Source organism: Galleria mellonella, unplaced genomic scaffold, assembly GCF_026898425.1.
Source record: "Galleria mellonella isolate WM207_F2 unplaced genomic scaffold, CSIRO_AGI_GalMel_v1 utg65, whole genome shotgun sequence".
In the NCBI taxonomy this organism is placed as follows: domain Eukaryota; kingdom Metazoa; phylum Arthropoda; class Insecta; order Lepidoptera; family Pyralidae; genus Galleria; species Galleria mellonella.
Genome location: NW_026442138.1, coordinates 10,053,855 through 10,068,857, shown reverse-complemented (window position 1 = coordinate 10,068,857; position 15,003 = coordinate 10,053,855). Strand labels below are relative to the sequence as shown.

General features: G+C 29.8%; 1 protein-coding gene across 5 annotated transcripts in view; it reads right to left on the bottom strand.

The window, feature by feature from the left end:
• Positions 1–15,003, bottom strand: part of LOC113519868 (protein doublesex) — a 256,548-nt gene that overhangs the window by 171,964 nt on the left and 69,581 nt on the right. For 2 of the 5 annotated variants that reach the window (XM_052900661.1, XM_052900662.1), the window contains exons 2-3: positions 10,866–11,009; positions 4,647–4,728 (exon numbers count right to left, since the gene is read on the bottom strand). In XM_052900661.1, coding sequence (XP_052756621.1) covers positions 4,647–4,728; positions 10,866–11,009 — 226 coding nt within the window. Of the gene's footprint in view, positions 1–4,631; positions 4,729–10,865; positions 11,010–15,003 lie in introns of all 5 variants that reach the window. The other 3 variants (XM_052900664.1, XM_052900663.1, XM_052900660.1) reach the window with 2 other exon arrangements.

Genomic DNA, 15,003 nt, shown 5'->3' with positions numbered 1-15,003 from the left:
CTTTATTACAAAGTCTCCCTCTGGTAAGTCTGGTTTTCTACCGCAAATCCTACATGTTCGAGTATACCAAATTTCGTGATGATTAACGGAACTACTATAGAACTACGAAATAACAGATAAACATTCGCAATTATTATATTTATAAGGATTAAGCTTTCGTTCGTTTCATAGCCCCAAATGCAGCATTATACACTTGAAGCATGTTATTTAATGTGAATTAGTTCCCTTGTGGTTAAATTGATAAGAGAACGTAATTGTAAGCATCCGCCGAGAACAAATTGTGGTATGCTATTTAATTATTAATTACAATATTACTTAATTACATTAAAATTATATATTACTATGCGACTTACTAGTTGCATACCTGTCAACATTGAAAAAAAAAAGTTCAATAATATCTGAATACTATACAATAAGTTAAAACTAGATAGATAACTTTCCGAACCCTGCAATAGATTTAAAAAGAAGATTCTTGTAAACAAGTTTAAATGAATAAGAATTATTTGAATTAAAAATTTTATAAAAATAGGGTTTCATAGTGCTAGTATAGTAATTAATCATAGAATAAGTTCGACAAGTTTACCACTAAAGTTTAAAGTTTGTCTCTAGTATTCTATGCCTATTCAGTATATATTAGTATATTATTAGTATACACTTACTATAAAGGATGGAGAAGAATATTATAGGCTATATATTAGTATACTATTAGTACACACTTACTATAAAGGATGGTGAAGAATATTATAGGCTAAATATTAGTATACTATTAGTACACACTTACTATAAAGGATGGAGAAGAATATTATAGGCTATGTATTAGTATATTATTAGTATACTATTAGTACACACTTACTATAAAGGATGGAGAAGAATATTATAAGTTACTTCTTATCCTGATCAATAAACATATCCCGGATAGTCGGACAGAGTCGCATGTAAAAGCTAGTAATAAACAAATATGATAATTAATATACTACTTATACTCATTTCCGTTTCATTATCTGAGTATTCGTGAAACGAAGATATATTTTTATTTGATTTTATTAAGTTTCAACTGCTAAAAACTAGTAAATTCTAAGTATAGAACTCCCCTCCTAATAAGTACAATTTATTGCTAATGTTTTATTAATTTAAAGTCTTATAATCATAGGATGCAGCATAATCATAAGGATAAAGAAACTTTATGTTATTAGTTATTTTTTTTTTATTTAATATCAAAATTAATGTCTTTTATTACTGTACACAGTAGGTGCCAGACATTATATATAATGTCCGGGATTTTTAATAATTTCAATAGTTATTATCACATTAATTTCATTGGTCATTTTGTATAATGTCCAATTAATTACTTTGTCCAAAACATAGATATTCAGTAAACACAGTATATACTGTGATGTCCATAATACTGTTCATATCCATAGGCGATGGCTACCACTTTCCAGTTAGGTTGGTTCATTCAAAAATAAAACAAAAAATCATTAGAAGACCTACATAATCAAGTAACACTACTTTGTAGAAAATAAATAATAAATAAATAAATACATAGCGCATTACATGTTCTACAACATCGAATTTATAACATATCTATGTTTATACAAATAAATAATTGATTGATTGAAAAAAAATAAGAAAACCAAAAAAAAAACAGTGCATAGGTGGCATGCTAAAGCTACAATGGTCTACTTCAGACGATATTGGCTGGTAGCCAGACGTACTTGCAAACAACAAAAGAGATGCGCGTACGCACGCAGCGACAGTAAGCGGTTTTGCGAGCCAGTTTGACAGCGGACATTAATCATTGTGCAAGAGGGACGAACACAATATTACCATATTTATATACATGGCGAAATCGATATTGTTAGTGATATCTACATAAAATTAAATATATTAGGATAGAAACTTTGTGAATCAGACTTCAAAGATTTTGTTGCACAAAAAAAAAAACTTTAATCATTCCATTTGGAAAACTAGTTTTTTGATTTGAAAACAACACTACTGAACGGATTTTTATAAAATTTCCATAGAATCAATATAACAATGAGATGTAAGGTGTGTATATATTAGATAGATTATATTTTTATATATAATATATTTAATTTTGTATATAATTAATATATATGAATAATTAATTAACTATATTCGAATATCTAAAAATATATGCTTTCAAATAAAATAAGATTTTCCAAATCAGTTCATAAATAATGATATATAATACAACCGAATGAGTACCTCCTTCTTTTTTGAAGTTGGTTGCAAATTAATCTCTAAATATGTTGCTAAGCATAAAACTTGATAACAACTGGACCGATACAGCAGTCTTTTTTCAAATAATCGTATGTCCGAAGGAAATTTCTATGAAAAGAGTAATGTGAAAAGAAAAATAAAAAATTGCCGGAGAAACGTGAAAACCCTATTTTTATTTTTCCCATATAAATTGTTCCTAGTTGCAATTCAAAGATTAATATCAATCGCGTCTTTTTACATCGATTATTTGCAATTTACAAAAGTGAACAGTATAAGCCGCGCGCGCTTTAAGAACTTTTGAAAGACCCAAGGACATTTACCTCTTTACGAGTATATAATTTCAAAATATCTGAATCCAAGAAAACTGAATAATTTGAAAGAATCATTACGATAGATATGAGCTGTATGGGCAGAACCCTTTGCGCTTTCTTTTGTGAAAAGAATACCGACATCTGTCGAGTCGGCAAGTTTAATATAACTTTGTTTTGTAATACTAATTGCTCTAAGAAAATAAATAACCTCTCAACGAACCTGACTGCGGATGGTTGACGGGTTACAAATTACGTATTTCTTACTCTGCGACGGAGACAAATGCACTGAGATTGCGCTGTTCGATTACGTTTCAAGTTGTCTGACGAGATGAAATGTAGTACAAACAAAAATTGTTCAGATACCATATTTAGTTAAAACATAATGTTATTTATCATTAAAAAAGAAAACTATTTATCCTAACTATATCATTTTGTATTTTACTACATGCCTAAACCCTACATCGCATAGGTACTAAATGGAAAATGCTAACTTACGTAAAATATATCTAAATGCCAGTAAAAAAAATCTGATAAATCAAGATCTGTCGCATAATGTGGAATAAGTAAGAATAAGAAGATACTCGTAAACATGTACAACGATTTATACTTATCTATATATACTTTATTTATAAAGAAAAAGTGAGTTTGTTTCTCTTAGCAAAAAAAATGTTTTTCTTTTTTATAACTCAGGGAGCAAACGAGCGTACGGTTCCCCTAATGGGAAGTGACTACCGCCGCCCATGAGCATCCGTAACATCAGAGACATCGCAGGAGTGCTGTTAACCTTTTTTTTTAACAACAAAACAGATTTAGTATTACAAATTCAGTTCCGTAAGTGTGCTTACTTTTCTGTATTTATATATGTATATGTAGGTATAGTAAAGCCTATATCAATATGTAGTTAATTATTTTTTTAATTCTAACATGCGTGAATGGGTATATTCTCGAAAAAGGGGCATTAATAGGTTCTTACAGAAATGAAAATAACAGGATTGCCAGGTGCTATTTTAGAATTTCACCCGAATGCCAAATGTTTTGTCTATTATATTGATAGAGTTTTCTTCCCTTTTACGCAATCATAAAGTATCGATTTTCACTATTTGTTATATGCCATAATATAAACGACGAAAATAAGATTTAGTTAAAAAAAACCGACTTTAATTGTGATAAATCAAGTTATTTTTATTTCAAAACAAAACTACTGAACCAACTTTGATAAAATTTCTATGGGACCAGCCGGTAAGTATATCCTTTCAAATAAAAAAAGATTTTTCCAAATTGATTTATAATTGACGGGATAATGAGATAACAAACATAAAAAACGTACTACCAAATTAAAAACTTCCTTTTGAAGTCGTCTGAAAAAAGATAAAACTCCCAGGCCCTACGCTTAACAGCTTAACTTCTCTTACCCTGTTTTGTCTTCATTTGTAAATTTTATTATATTCATATATTATATTACAGTTTACAAATATAAAAAGTAATTAAAAATAAACTCAAATTTCTCCAAAACATTTCTCAAAAATTTCGCGAACACAAATTTTTTACCCAAATTTGCGAAATCATACCCAATCTGGCAACACTGGATGATGCTAATGACAAATAAGTAAGCAAATAAATAAATAATGTATTAGTAATATATATTAGAATATTAATTAATTTATGAAATGAGTGACTGCAAATAGAGATGAATGGAAGAATATGGGAAAAGGGCAGGAGGAAAAGATTAAGGTTTATCTGTGTATTTCGTGTTTTGAAAAAACTGTAGGTATTATTAGTTTTCCGAACATATCAGTAACAGAACAGTAACTGAATATGGATGTATGAGAAATAAAAATATACGGTTCATAGAAAAGAAAGCAAATACGCAAACAAACATATTTATTTGTTTTGGAAAACTATTTTACTAGTTTTTCCAATACTTTATTATAATAATTGCGATCATAATGATGTTTGTATGTATGTGTAAAAAAATATAGGAAACTGTGTTAATGTGTCAGTTTAGTTTTAAAAAATGTGTGTGTGTGTGTGTGTGTTTTATATGTGTGTGTTTGTGTTTTGGAAAAACTATATTACTATTAAAGTCCGTACTGGCGAGTCGAGTTCCTTAATTCGAGACCGTCGAAGATGTTAAGGTTGTGTTTCCTGGCGTACTCGTTGATGATCATTTTGCCTGTGGACAACAATTCACATAACAGAAAAATAAATTCGCACAGCAGAAATATAGAAATAATGCATATTACCCATTAGAGCCTGAAGTTATCATATAGCAACGCTATACTTGTTTTGATTTACAAGTTCTTATATAAAAAAAAAACAATCAAGTTTGACAGTAACAATGATTTTATTTGACATTTATTGTCATATATTTCATTATTAAAAGATTTGCAAGCATATATTATATTTTAATGTAATAACTACCGGTTTAACTCACGTGTAATTAGAGTGAGAAAGCTCGACTAGTTTCGGAATCGATTCGTGATTCTTAATCATGAGCAGCTGTGACGTGAGCGCGAGGCTAAATACGCGCCTGCTTTCGATCTAATTACACGTAAGTTAAACCGGTAGTTATTGTCATAAATTTCACAAAAAAGTCAATCGAAAAAGTTCCATTTATTTTTATTATGTGTAACTCGTTGTTTCTTTATATAGTATGTATTCATACATATCTTAAGGTTTATAATAACATACAATGAGTTTTAGTTCCATAAATATATTTGATATTAGGAAGGTCTTTATGCCTGTTGCCACATGACAACACTGAGCTATTACAAGTACCTACATTTTTCCCTAAAACTTTTTTTTTATATTCCTTTTAATTTAACGTCATACAAATTGTGAGTTTACTTGAATATTTAGTGATAGTTACGTATCATTACTCATTATGAACATGATACTATTTTCTCTTAATTTTAATTGAAAACGAATGTAAAGAAACAGATCTGTCCATAAGTAAAAAAGATAAAAAAAACTTACAAATGAACTCTTTCATTTGTAATTTCAAGGTTACTGATTCTTCTTTCGTTTTAATTTCTTTGCATTTTTTGAATCTCTGTCATTGGCCTATAAATATTTAATATATTAATATGATCCAATGTTATAACATATATACATGATATCAAAGAAATTTATTTAAATAGTTCAATACGTATTTTTAAGTACTGGTTTGTAGATATCACCATACTATAAAATTATTAATACTAAAATATTAAAGAGCAAATTAAAAAAAAATACGTTTCAAAATCTGGTGATCATACCGACAATTATGTATCTCTAAGTCTAATTGAGAATGCAGAAGAAAAAATAAAAATTATATATTTGATCACTCTAGAAAATCAGAAATTTATATGATGGAAGAAACATACTAAATTTGAGGAACCTGAGTATGTAAATATGTTGATTTATGTAAAAAATACTTGACAATTTATATTAATTGTCATTTTGTAATATGTATTTATGGTTTCACATATTCAACGAAATAAATTTGAGTTTCATATGCCCTGTGGCCCCGGCATAGAAGGGGCCACCCGTTCCTTTCGTGTGGGTATCTTGCGATAGGCAACTAAAGGAACTTAAGGGCCGAAGGATGAGAAGCAGCGTCTCTCGCCGGCAAGTCTACCACTGACGCAGGTGTTGCGCTAATGACACATATTTTCGAATCTTGGGAGAGGTCACAGGATGCACTCGGAGTTTTTTGTGACCTATCAAAGGCATTTGATTGTGTGGATCATAAAACGCTTTTGTATAAGCTCGAACATTATGGTATAAGAGATAATGATCTAAAATTAATGAGAACTTATTTAGAGGATAGGGTTCAAACTGTAGATATTGACGGTGTAAAATCTAAGGGAGCTAATATTAAGATGGGCGTTCCACAAGGGTCAATCTTAGGCCCCTTTCTCTTTTTAATCTACATAAATGACCTTCCCTTTATGGTAGAGAAAATTGCAGATATAGTGCTGTTTGCGGATGATACTTCGTTAGTGTTTAAAATTGGACGTCAAAGTAATCAATTAGACGATGTAAATTGTGCTATGTCTGCAATATTAAATTGGTTTACATGTAATAACCTATTATTAAATTCCAGCAAAACAAAGTGTATAAAATTTACACTTCCTAATGTAAGACTAAATACACAGTTATTGCTTAATGACGAAATAGTAAATTTTGTTAATGATACAGTTTTTTTAGGTATAACAGTGGACTCGAAATTACAATGGGGGCCCCATATTTCAAAATTGGCCAGTAGACTCAGTTCTGCTGCATATGCAATTAGAAGAATTAGGCAATTAACAGACGTGGCGACGGCTAAACTTGTATATTTTAGTTATTTCCATAGCATAATGTCTTATGGCATACTGCTATGGGGTAAAGCAGCCGATATAAATACTATATTTGTTTTACAAAAGAGAGCCATACGTTCTATTTATGGTATGGGTTCAAGAGAGTCATTGCGTCAGCGCTTTAAAGACTCAAATATCCTCACAGTTACTTCACAATACATTTATGAAAATATTATGTATACTCGTACACGGAAGAACTTAGAGAGTTTTAAAAAACTCAAAGACTGTACAAGTAGAAACTTACGCAATATAAATAAGCTTATTTTACCTAAATGCCGTCTGCACAAAATCAGTAATTCATTCTATGGTAATTGCATAAGATTTTATAATAAACTGCCAGAATCTGCATTAAATCTGACAAAGAGGCAATTCAAATCTTATATTAAACAATTTTTATGTAAGAAAGCCTATTACAGGATAGACGAATTCATAGATGACAACATATCAAGTAAATAATTAGTTTATTAGCATACAACGTTATAATTTTATTTTCTCATTGCTTACTTGATTTAATTGATTGATTTTAGAAATATGAAAGCGTAGCGGTTTTTGTATTAATTGCCGCATGCATTCTTATGTAAAATGTGAATACTATAACTATCAGATGGCAATTGTGAGTAGCTTTGACGTGGTCTAGTGTTTTGAGTAGTCATGCTCACTAAAATGTCCAGACTTGTGGCGGCGTGGTGGGCCGGGTCATTGGGCTCCCTAAAATATGGTCGAGCGCAGTGATGGCTGGCTCATCCGTCATACTCGTGAACGGGTGCTGCTTGTAGGGACTGGTCTGCTCTAATCACTATGACTGATTTCCTCTTATTAATTGTTTAACCAGTTGGTTATGTATTCAATATTTTTTTCTTTTTGAGTATTTAATTGAATTAGTGCTAATTGGTGGTTTGTATTCACACACTTAAACTTAAAAATGTAAAGTAATAATAAAATTATTTAAAAGAGCAACACGCAAGTTTCTTGCTCGTTCTTCTTGTGATGAGACAGCTTTCCGAACGAGCGGTAGATTAAAAAAAATGTAATGACAATTCAAAAGTGCTTCAATGTAAGTTTATTTGAATAAATGATTTTCTATTCTATTCTATTCTATTCTCTTAAAACATCACCAAAAGCCTAACTGCGGTTGCCAATCCGCCTGTCAAGCGTGACAACTACTGGCAAAACCCCCCCAAGGGGAAGGTTTATGTTCAACAGTAGATAGTTGATAGCTGATATAATAATGAGAAATGCGAAAAATTTTTTTGTACTCCGTTTAAATTAGTGTTGCCAAATATGTAGCTACAGTTTAAAACTCAACTGGAACATTTTAAAATTTATTTTTTGTTATAATAATGTTACCCGGACGCTGAAAATCAAAAAATACATAAAAAAAAAAAAACAAAAAAAATATTAATTTTAGAAATTCAGGCTCTAACGTTTAATAGAACGTACAATATTTATAAGAATTACTACATAACAGCTTCAATCACAACTTGATTTATAATTAAAACAACAACTTTTTTTTTAACAACAGATTTTCAACAACAATATTTCACCAATAGTAAGTAATATTTAACAAGTTGTGATCGATAGGGATTTATAAATTTAGTCGTATTCCAGTTATAACTACATTTCCTTATTTCTTTTATAAAATTAGGTAATGAATATCTCTTGTTAATTCGTTCTTTTTCTATATATTTGTAAACCAATACGACAGACGTTAAGTTAATTTTCTAAAAAATATTGATTACATTCATCTACGAATGAAATTATTTGATAAATAATCAGTACAGTCGAAGAATTCGATTCCTACAAACTGGTATATAGATGGACGAGTTGGGTGCAAGTGGAGAATGTGTCACATGAACTCAACTGATCAACTTGCACCCAACTAATCATAAGTCGTATCGTAGACGACTATCGAATTACTTTATAAAAAGTTCTTTTTTTTTTTATTAAAGATTTAGTAAAATTGCGTTATTTTTTATCTGATACAATGCTAATAATACATATTTTAAAACTAATTTTTTTTTATACACAACACTAAAAGTAAAAATTGTAAATAACAATTAATACTCAATTAAAATTAACAAAAGATTTTCATTAATCATTTATAAATAATTACAATAAATAACATAGTCGGGTAGACATTAACGATCTTACTACAAAAAAAATTTAAAACAGTGTTTAACAAAACTCTGTCTATATGATTAAGTACAGTTTAGTCAGTGTAACTACATTTATTTATAAATTTATGTGTCAAAATTTACAGATTATAATGAAATTTACTTACTTTAAATACTTTTTTTTAATAATAGAGGTAATCTTTTATTTAGAGATAAACAGATTATAACAGTTCTATTTAAGTAAAATTTAATCCTATTTAATTTAAGCCAGATGTTCAAAAATGTACTAAACATATGTTTATCGAAAATTGATCCTTTTATAATAAGACCATCCATGTCTGTAATTCGTTAAAACCTAAGAAGCCACTTAAGTTTTCACGAATTAAAAATATGTAAATTAAACATTGACGTAAACAAGACGTAAGTTCTACTCGCATGATTGTAAATTTCATATAATTATTTTATTAATCATCTATATTATTGGACTATTAGAATCTAATCTGAAGAACAGAAAGTATTGAAAACTCACCATACAATTGAAAGAACAAAAAACACGTCAAACGTTTCATAGAACCTTTTTTAACTATTTAAATATCTGTTTCTTTTGCGTTAAATTCTCAATTTAAAATAAAAGTAAGAAAACATACTAATTAAAAAAAAATTAACCAAGTAAACACAATTATAAGCATTTTAAGTCATTTATAAAAATATAACCCAAATAATAATAAATGTTAAATAATAGTTAAAATAGGTTTGTAAGAAATATTTAATTTTTAATGAATAAGAGGATTCTATTGTTTAAAAATAAAATATAAATTGTATAAAACATTTGAAAATAATATAGAATAATATGCGAGTAAAACCCGTTTGAATCTTGCTTATGTAATGGTAATCAATATGAGGAACCGGTAGACAATAAATTAAAACAATCGATTACAGCTTGAATTTTTTACATATCTGACATAACATTAGACGACTAAAAAAATATTCAACATATTAATTCATGTGAAAATAATATTGTTGTTAAAAATTTTGTGATAACATTTATTAAACATTTATTACAAATTATGTCAGATTTATTTTTATTAATGTAATAGAATTAGCCATATAATTATGATACTTCATAAACGAAGGTTTTTCCAAAAATAAATTGGTCAATATTGACCAATTTAGTATGGGACGAACACAGTGCGTAAACCGTTTCGCTTAGAGAAATAATCAACCAAAATACTTCACGGCTAGCGAAGATGTTGTGTAACAAATACACAAAAAATAAGACAATTTAATTATTAAGAGCAAGATAAATAAATTACATAGAGTTATTTAAACTGTATTAAAATATGAAGCATTTTTTAAATTTTCCTCCCGTTTAAAGTACCACAATTCTCTGACAAATCTAGTATACAGCAATCGATTATTTCAAAACTTAGCTATTTTCTTTGTTAGTATTAAATATATTCATTGGCATATTTAAAGAGAGTTTGATCTCTTAAAAAAGGCGCACATGTACTCTCAGATCTATCTTTGTTTATAACTGAAAGCTCTCTTATAATTCATGTGTGGGTACGGCTCAACCTGCCCCCATTCCACTCTAAATACGCTTGTGAATACATTGAAAAGTTATAAAATTACAGATGTATATAAAAACCAACAGATGTCTTGAATCCTATAGTTTTTTATACATTGAAATAAATAGAATAAAAGGCTATCTCTTAGAATATAAGAGATAGCTTAAACATAAAATACAAACAACTTTTCTAATAAAATTTGCAACAGCTAAATAAATTTATAGTTAAAAAAACATTCGTTTTGCAAAATTATATAGATTCGTTAAAAAATAAATATTTACATACCTTCATCAATTTTCCTCGACGCCTCGTCCAAGTCGCTTCCCGCATAGTTCAGGATGACGAGTACTAAGGGCATCATCTCCCATGAATAGTGGAACTTCTCCAAGAGTTTGTGACAGTTTTCCACTAACGTTTCGAGGGAGACCGCTGAAAGAAATGAAAATCTTTAGTACAAATATATCCAGATGCTATAGGACAAATTATGAAAGTGGATGGAGCGTAAGATGTAAGGAAATTTCTCTACGTCATCTAAATATTATATTCCTTTTATTTTCTTAATTTCGGTGATTTTTTTCTTGTAGAAATTAAAATTTAATTACTTTAATATATATGATATCTCCACTAGCCGTAAAGTGTTTCGTTTTATTATTTCTCTAATCAAAATCGGTTACGCACTGTATTTGTCCTGTATTAAGTTGGTCAATATTGAAGGCATTTTTTTTAAAAAATCTTCGTTTATGCAGTATCTTAATTTGATGACTAAGTCCTATCACATTATTAGAAATAAATCTGACATAATTTGTGTAAATATCTATGTGTAATGTTTAATAAAATTATTCACAATTTTTTTTACAACAATAACAAACTAATTTACTAATAATAATATCAAAAAAGGATCACCCAAAACTTCACAGACTTCAGAAGTCAAAATATGCAAGATACTCTGAACCCATCTCAGCCAGATTAATATTAAAACTCTTTTACTCATGTACTTCTACTACATACTATTAGCAGATGTAATCCATATTCAATTTGTCTAAAGTAGACTTAAATACTTTTAAGTAGGGATGGGTAACATACAGCAATATCTATATATTTTAGTTACAATATCTATATATACTGATCCAATAACGAATATATTAAAAGTTACCCAAAAAATAATATTGGATTTGACGGAAGATATCGGAATATAACATTTTTCCCACTATCAATGTACTGAACAACCCAATATCGGTTTTGTATCCATATTACCCATGGCTACATTTAGAATCATTTTCTCTTTTTTACTTTTTTTTTTATCAAATCTTTTCAGATCGATAACCTTTATGGTAATATGATTATGACCTTTAACGTACAACTGTATAACAGTCACTAATATCTTCTAACTGAACAGTTTAGTAAATATTTAACGTCTCAGTGTTACCTGACACTTTATTTACATTTGCGTACAGTGTTTGTTATTATAACAGTTGGTAAGTTACTATAAACATACATTTCTTTGTAACACGGTGAATGGGTTAAGGTTAAAAGCTGTATCGATTCAGAGAAAATTAAAACGTTATGTAAATAAATTATTCAAATTTATTTATGATCGTCTAGTCTTTGGTAATAAATTAAAATAATAATACACTGTCTAGTCCTAGTCTAGACATTATTTAAGCAAGGCATTTTTTCTGAAGTGATAAAAATAGAATGAGCTTGCGCAACCAACAGGTTTACGATTTTTTTAATGGGTGAAGATGGAATGATAACCCCGCCTGCGCTATTGGTATACGCTGGCCTGGTATCAGCGAAAGGTGATAGGTGAGGATGAAGGCAAGTCAGTTGGCCCACAGTGATTAATTGAACAAGAATTAACTACTACGGTTTCCAGGGGGTACCGCATGGAGGTCGACCTGATAAGATGTATTACTAGCAATGGGGCTGTTAAATCTCATTACTAACAACCCCTTTCCCCAAACAGGTTTACAATAGTAGACATTACCAATGATGGATGATAATGGAATAGAAACCCCACCTGCGCTAATGATATATACTGGCGGGGCGCCAGTGAGTGATAATAGGTGTAAATGAAATGGCAGATTAGTGATAGGCTATATCATGATGAATTCACTTGGAATAGGACACGATGGTTTCTAGGTGGGTTCGCGGGAAACTCAACCTGACAGGATATATTTCTAACAATAGAACTGGCAGTCTGCATTACTAATAATCCCTTTCCATGAGGGATGACAGGTGAAGACGAAATCTGGTTAAATAGTTTATTGTAACGAGTTGACCACGATGGTTTCTAAAGAGACCAAGTGAACACGATGGTGATCTTAATCTACCAGATCAATATCCGATAGGTTTACTAATAATTAATTTCCGTTGGGGAGAAATGGATTGTTAGTACCTGTAAGAGAAAGTGATTTTTTTTTATATCACTGAGATGGCCAATAAACATACACACCTCTAAAGAAACCTCTTTACCTCTTTTTTGAAGAACCCCATGTTGTAGTCTCTTGAAAAAACCTCGACAAGGTTATTTTAATACATTTATTATAACTTTGTATGTTAGCACACTAGATTTATAACATTGATTTGGCTTTTGCTGTTATAATGTTATAATTATTTTTAATAAATAATAATAATTAATAGCAAGATTGTTTTATGTAATTTTAATATGATTATGGTTACACTGGCATTTGTTGGATTAATTAGACGCCCTTTTATTCTCAAAAGAACATTCATTGTCATAGCAATTAGTCAATCGATTATATTAATTGCACTACTTAATGCCTAAACTTGCTATTTAAATAAAGTGAAGGTTTGCAGATTTATAGCTTCTTTTCATGATAAGTATCGATAAAAATCATGAATCACGATCATGAAACACTATCAAGTACCATAAACAAGGATTAGAAACATAATCGATGCGGCACGTCACTAGCGACCGTAAAGCGCGGCACAGAAGGTCGCATCGTGGACACTTAGGGCTTTTATGACTTCCCTTTGTGCGCTGAGAGAACCGTGTAGACAATAAAAAACCTATTCAACGGTGTATGGACACTTGGACACAGTTCGTCACGCTTTTAGCCTCGTATGCGGTATTGCAGTACTCGTTTTTCTGCTGCCACTTAACATTTACAGGGAACGCTTGAGTTTATTGTGTGAGATCTTATTTATTTAGATAGGCACTTTAATAAATATATAAAATTCTCAACATAACATATTGAAATATGACAAAAAGTACTTACATGATTTATAGACATCGATAGATGTTCCGTGCCGTGTTGCGTATTTTTCTCATTTAAATTCTTAATGATTTTATAAATTATATGAAAAAGAGTTTGTTTAATGAACATCAAAACTAAATGAACACTTATCATTAAGTTTTGGTGGTCTTAGTAAAATAAATAAGATAATAAAGCCACGTGATCCCGACATAGAATAGGCCACCCCTTCCTTTCCCATGGGTGTCGTTAGAGAAGATTAAGGGAACTTTATAGTCGACGGATGGGCAGCAGCGTCCCTTTTAAAGTATCACCAAAGCCTAACTGCGGTTGCCAACCCGTTTGTCAAGCATGGCGACTATTGGGAAAACCCTTCTTTTGGGGGAGGCTTATGTTCAGCAGTGGACAGTTAACTGCTGATGATGATGATTATGAATAGAATAATATTCTGTGATATATAATCCTATTATTTCTGTATTTTAATGGGCTATAAAAGAAAAATTAGAGCGTACCAATCTCATTACGTAATATTTAAAAAGTTTACAAGACAATGGATATAGAATACTAAATACGGACGTCGCACTGCACTGCGACAAGCGGCAACTGATATCTACGTTTTATTACATAGCCTTTATTGCTAGATGGCTTTCCACTGTTCGCTTTACGATTTCAATATGGCGGACAGGGTATTACTTAATTAAGCTATACCACAACCATTTATTATAGGTATCAATGGAAAATATTTATTGTTCTATATTGAAATGGAGAATTAGTGATGTTACATTGTTATTATAAATCGATATATCGAAACGATACAATCTGTATTCAAATCGGTACTATAGGTACTTCTATTATTTTTCGTTTATTCGACAAATTCACTCTCACGATTCTCAAAATCGACAGTTTGTATATTATTTTTTAATAATTGGACAATATAGTTAAGGAATTTTAAGTAATAATCTAGAATAATCCAATAAGAACGAATACAATATGCGAGTAGTAATCGTTCTCGAGTATGGCAAATGAATAAATCATCGATGTAAATTTTTTTGGCAAAGATATATTATTTTATTTCTTTTTATGTACATAGACATTACTTATGTTCCAAATAGTCATAAAATTTTACGAACACTATCAATTATTTTTCTTCATTTTAATTGTAATTTTATTATATATTTAATTCACTATGCAAATTTATTGATACT